This window comes from Lampris incognitus, chromosome 13 (assembly GCF_029633865.1).
Source record: "Lampris incognitus isolate fLamInc1 chromosome 13, fLamInc1.hap2, whole genome shotgun sequence".
Taxonomy (NCBI): Eukaryota; Metazoa; Chordata; class Actinopteri; order Lampriformes; family Lampridae; genus Lampris; species Lampris incognitus.
The window spans coordinates 32,296,423-32,302,422 of NC_079223.1; the positions used below are offsets into that span (position 1 = coordinate 32,296,423).

The 6,000-nt window shown below is 42.6% G+C and overlaps 1 protein-coding gene and 1 long non-coding RNA gene across 2 annotated transcripts in view; one reads left to right on the forward strand and one right to left on the reverse strand.

Annotated features, from left to right (window-relative positions):
• Positions 1-6,000, forward strand: part of LOC130122610 (1-phosphatidylinositol 4,5-bisphosphate phosphodiesterase beta-1) — a 47,302-nt gene that overhangs the window by 22,378 nt on the left and 18,924 nt on the right. The window contains exons 9-13 of the mRNA XM_056291546.1: positions 564-727; positions 2,225-2,371; positions 2,577-2,734; positions 2,975-3,057; positions 3,322-3,406. Of these exons, the coding sequence (XP_056147521.1) occupies positions 564-727; positions 2,225-2,371; positions 2,577-2,734; positions 2,975-3,057; positions 3,322-3,406 (637 nt within the window). The remainder of the gene's footprint in view (positions 1-563; positions 728-2,224; positions 2,372-2,576; positions 2,735-2,974; positions 3,058-3,321; positions 3,407-6,000) is intronic.
• LOC130122612 (uncharacterized) lies at positions 961-2,965 on the reverse strand. The gene is made up of 3 exons (XR_008811245.1): positions 2,934-2,965; positions 2,541-2,675; positions 961-1,094 (listed from the first exon to the last, which is right to left on the reverse strand). It is a non-coding gene; the product is annotated as an uncharacterized LOC130122612 (long non-coding RNA).

Sequence of the window (6,000 nt, forward strand, 5' to 3'; positions counted from 1 at the left end):
GTAAACTTGACCTTTGACCTCTGTAGTATGACTATCGCTTAAGCTTTGGATACAACCTTTGCTCTTTAAATATTTGGTTGGGGTCAATCCACCTTTCCCAGAAGTCAACACTTAACAAATTATCATGGCGCTCTGGGTTGTTGTAGGGGGCAGTTTTGTTGTATTTAGCTTTTTTATGCTATTATGACAACTGACATAACGTCTCCCTCATCTTGGCTCATGTTGCTCTTTTCTGTTCTGCTCCATATTCTGTTTTGTTCTGCTTTCATATCCACAAACAAGTGGAATCCTGCACATATTTGAATCCACATATTTGGATCCTAAACATCACAAACTATCATCTCCATCTGTCTCACTCTGTTGTTTTGCTTCCTGTTCTTCTCTTTCTGTTCTGGTCGGGTCTGGTCTGTCTCGTTCTGAGAACAAAGAGTCATTTGGTCGACCAGATGCAGAACTTCATCAACAACAGACAGCAAGACCAAACTAAACATGCATAACCCCATACCATCTCAGTCTCTCACCTCTTCCCCATACCCCTAACCTGTCTCTGTTTCATTCCACAGGGGAGGTAAAGATGGAGTTGTGTTGGTCGATCAGATGACAGAGTTTGTCAACAATAAACAGAGAGATCCGCGGCTAAACGAAATCCTTTACCCGCCTCTTCGCCCCGCACAGACACACACTCTGCTGGAGAGATACCAACATGACAAGAGACTATTGGAGCAAGGTACATGAGTGCTTGCACATGCACGCCCACATGCACACACGCACACTATTGTGCTGTCCTGTTATAGTGGAGAAAAGCGATAAAATGAAATCAAGGTGAAATGGGTAACTGACAGAGTTCAGGCACTCCAGTGGAGGAAGGACACATTGAGAGAAGAGTGTCATGAAACTATGCAACATTTATTCAACCAAAACACTTTGAAGCACAGCACAAACTGAATTCATCTTCACTTTTCAGGGACGGTTCACGGTGTTAATAGGTCCATTTGCAGGGGCTGAAAGCATCTCTTCAAAAATGCAACGTTTAACCCACACCACTTTGTGCTTGGTCCAGGGTGTTAGTATTTCCCCGGGCTCTTTTCTGCCTGCTTAAACACACACATAGACAGAGAAATTAATCACACACACGTTCTCTATGTTGCCCAGATAAACTACTACTATGTCTGACTGCTGTCAAAACAAATGCCCAAACTACACTTTGCCTGCCACGGTGTAAATGAGAGTTTCTGAGGTTGGGAGCCTTTCAAAAGAAAATAAGTGGCAGTCCTCCAGCCAGTGAACAGTTTTAATCAGCCAAGCATATGCATAGTTTTCAATGGTGGAATAAAATATCAGTAAATACTCTTATACTATGATTCTGATTAATGCTGACTCTCTAGGAACATCCAAAAGAACGATCTTACACTATTGAAACTTTATACGGCAGTTATGCATTGTTGTGTGTTATAGCACAACAGTGAAGCCTATGTGTGCGCTGATAAAAGCTGAGGACATTATGTGACCTGTTGGTAATATAGGCCAAAGAGAAATACAGGGGGGGAAATTTACATACCTAACCTTCAAAACCTTTTGGAAATACTTTTAAATCAAAGCTAAGAGTAGTATGCACCATCATTTCCTCATCTATGTGCCAATTCGTACCCAAAGTAAAAAGACTATGGATGCGTCCACCATTAACATTAAAAAACATGGTGTGCCTGCCCATATTCAAATGGAGCTCTCTCTCTCTCTCTCTCTCTCTCTCTCTCTCTCTCTCTCTCTCTCTCTCTCTCGTGCGTGCTCTCTCTCTCTCTTCATATTTCATCATATTCTTCATAAATTGTATAATTCTATTGTCCTCTTACAATGTTGTTTTGTGTAAATTGTGTAAACACAACATCCATTGCATGTTGTCAGTTCATGTGAGAGGAGATCCCCCCTCTGTTGCTCTCCCTGAGGTTTCTTTCTATTTTTTCTCCCTGTTTAAAGTTTTTTTTAGGGAGTTGTTCCTTATCCGATGCGAGGGTCTAAGGACAGGATGTTGTGTTGCTGTAAAGCCCCTTGAGGCAAATTTGCAATTTCTGATATTGGGCTATACAAATAAAATTGACTTGACTCTCTGTCTCTGTCTCTGCCTCTGTCTCTCTCTCTCTCTCTCTCTCTCTCTCTCTCTCTCTCTCTCTCTCTCTCTCTCTCTCTCTCTCTCTCTCTCTCTCTCTCTCTCTCTCTCTGTGTTCAGGTCTTATCACCCTACAGGCCTTCTCCAGTTACCTGTCGAGCGATGAGAATGGAGTGATCCCGCCTGAAAAACTGGACCAATCTGAAGACATGAATTTCCCACTGTCTCACTACTTTATCAACTCATCACATAATACCTATCTGACAGGTGCAAACAAACACACACAAACACACACACACACACACACACACACATGCGCGAGCGTACGCACATGTCAGATAACTGCCAAGGAGTACTATAATAAAATTGATCATTTGCTGATCCCCACATTGTTAATTTTCTTTGTGCAATAATATTACATCAAATTAATACATACTTTGTAAATGTACATCATTTCTATCATTAACGTCAGCTGGCCAGCTGGCAGGCAGCTCCTCAGTAGAAATGTACAGGCAGGTTCTCCTCGCCGGATGTCGATGTGTGGAGTTAGACGTGTGGAAGGGACGAACCGCTGAGGAGGAGCCGGTGATAACACACGGATTTACCATGACGTCGGAAATCTGTTTTAAGGTGTGTCATTACGTAATGAAGCGCTTTCTACGTTTCACAATTCACACACACACACACACACACACACACACCCTACTCAGGGTTTTCATTCTCGTCTTGTCTTAATCTCTCACTTTTTGTAACCCCTCCTCATGAATAGGGAATTGTTTTATATTTTGATGTATGAAATTTGCCATATCAGTAAAGACTGACTGTTAACCTGCTGTTGTTGTTGTCGTCGTCCTTCCTGTTCACGTCTAGGAAGTGATTGAAGCCATCGCAGAGTGTGCTTTCAAGACCTCCCCTTTCCCTGTGATACTCTCTTTTGAAAATCACGTGGACTCGTGAGGCTCTTTCTCACTCTTTCTATCAGTCTTTTTTTCCTTGCAGTTTGTCTCTCAATATAATCTTCACTGCCCTATAATTAGAATAACAGTTGGAGACTTGGTGTTGCCTGTTTCTGATTTTCAGATAATGATAGGATAATTACTTAAGTAGATTGGTATTTCTTGTTTTTTTTCTAGCCCTCTATTCCTCCACCCTTTCACCCACTGATTTGTCCATTGTCCACTAATCTAGTTGTCTGTTCATCTTTCTCTTTAAATCAGTTTAAAGCAGCAAGCTAAGATGGCTGAATATTGTCGCTCCATCTTTGGTGATGCTCTGCTGATAGACCCGCTGGACAAATATCCTGTAAGAGCACGCGCTCACACACACACACACACACACACACACACACACACACACACACACACACACACACACACACACACACACCTGAATGCTCTAGATACACTATATTCATATATATATTAGGGATGCACCGAAAATTCGGCCACCGAAAATTTTCGGCCGAAAATGGCCCAAAAGTGCATTTTCGGTTTTCAGCCGAAAGACCTAAATCACCGAAACAACACGGCCGAAACAGAATTGTGATTACGCAAGCAAAAAGCGCAGCCAGCACACAGTTATCTGGATAAGAGCCAACATGTCTGTGGTGTGGACGTATTTCAATATCTCGGAGAAAGACCCACGGACAGCGATTTGCAAAACATGCAATGCTGAAATTTCAAGAGGGGGTGTGTCTGCAAAGAGTTTCTCCACGTCGGGTTTAATTTATCACCTGAAATCCAAACATCCCGATTGCCATTCTGAATATGAGAAGAATGTGGTGCAGAAAAGAAAAGTCAATCCGAGCACACCCACTCCGTCTGTAGCGGACTTATTTGAAAAGGCAAGAAAGTTTTCCAGTGATGGTGCTAAGGCAAAGGGCATTACACAAAAAATTATGGAGTTTATTGTCTTAGATGATCAGCCGTTCTCTGTCGTAGAAGAATTGGGATTTCGTAGGCTGATTGATCACATTGAGCCCCGTTATGCCATGCCAAGCAGACGGCATTTCTCAGACGTGTGTTTACCTGAGCTGTTTAATGTTGTTGCAACTCATGTCCATGAGCTTATAGCATCAGATATTACAGCTATCAGTTTCACGACCGACATATGGAGCTCAGACGTCAGCCTCACCAGTATACTCAGTCTAACCGTACAGTGGATCGATACAGATTTCAAGCTGCAAAAGATTCTGCTCCATTCACAAGAGTTTAGAGGGTCACATACAGCAGCAGTCATTTCTGCTGCATGCGCCAATATGTTTGACACCTGGCATATCGACCGATCTAAAGTGCATGCCATAGTCAGTGACAATGCAAGAAATATGGCAAAAGTGATAGAAGACAGCCAGCTGAAAGTAATACGGTGCATGGCCCACACACTACATCTGGCTGTGAATGAGGGAGTGTTGTCTCAGCGCAGCGTAAAAGACGTATTGGCTATAGGCAGAAGAATTGTTGGCCACTTTAAACATTCTCAGCTGGCCTATTCCTGCTTACAGTCTATGCAAGATCAGTTAGGAACACCAATAAAACGGTTTCAACAAGACGTGAGTACACGCTGGGACAGCACTTTTTACATGCTGGAAAGCCTCTTTGCACAAAAGTGAGTCTTGGCTGCATACAGCGCAGATCACGAGCTCCCCGCGACATTCACTTCACACCAGTGGGTCTTAATATAGAACATTCTCTCTCTTCTTGCCCCCTTTGAGCAGTTAACTAAAGAGATCAGCTCTGCTGATGTATCTGTAGCAGACGTTATTTCGTTAATTGCGGCACTAAAGCATCTTCTAAGCAAAGAGGTTGAGAAGTGAAAACAATGAAAAGCACACTCTTAGAGTCTGTCAACACACGTTTCACTGAGATCTATTCGGATCCTCTGCACTTCATCCCGACTGTACTTGATCCGCATTATAAGGATCATTACTTGGATGTGGGATTAAAGCAGCGCGCACGTGAAATGATCCAGGCCACGATGGATGCGGACAACCCGCTTGGAGATGGACCAGCGCACAGCGCGGGAGGAGAGCAGAGCGCAGCAGGAGAGCAGAGCGCAGAAAAAAGGACTCGTCTCTCTGCACCAGATGAGGGGCATGCACCTTCCTTGTCTGATATGTTCAATGAGATCCTGCAAGAGAGTGCCCCAAATAATAGGTAGGCTATTCTGTTCTGACTTACTATATGTGACTATCAGATGATTTTATTTTTCTGCTAGACAGTTTTTATTTTATTTGATAAAAATGTTTATGCACTGGCCCTTTATCTTTCTCAAATATCAGGTAGACAACAAGCTCAACCGCTCAACAGTTGGATGGTTATCTGTCTGAAGTCCCCATCTCCAGAAGTAATAACCCTCTTGCCTACTGGAGAAATAACCATGGCCGCTTTCCTGACCTGGCAAAGATGGCACGCAAGTACTTGTCTGCTCCGTGCACAAGCACTGACAGCGAGAGACTGTTCAGTGCTGCAGCTCATGTTCTCGATGAGAAGAGGAACAGACTTCACTGTGATAAAGCAGAGAAGCTACTCTTCATCAAGAAAAACCTGCCACTTTAGCTCAAGAAGTAGAATGGGCGTGTGTCTATTGTTAAAATATTTGTTTTCCACTTTGCACATCCACAATTCTTGGTGCATTTGTTGTTGTTAAATGCCTACAGGCTATGACAATCTTTGTTTTGATACACTGTTATGTTGTAGGCCTACAGATATAATGTTGTTATATCTTTCAGCAGTTGCACTTGTTCTGAATGCACTTTGTTGTAGTCCTACAGAGAAAAATTTAAAAGGCACTTGACTTAAATGCACTTTGTGTTTTTATGAGAGAACATATTTAATTTTACAATCTTTCAGCAGGCCAGTCAGTTATAGGCCTGTACATTATTATTTAATGTATACATG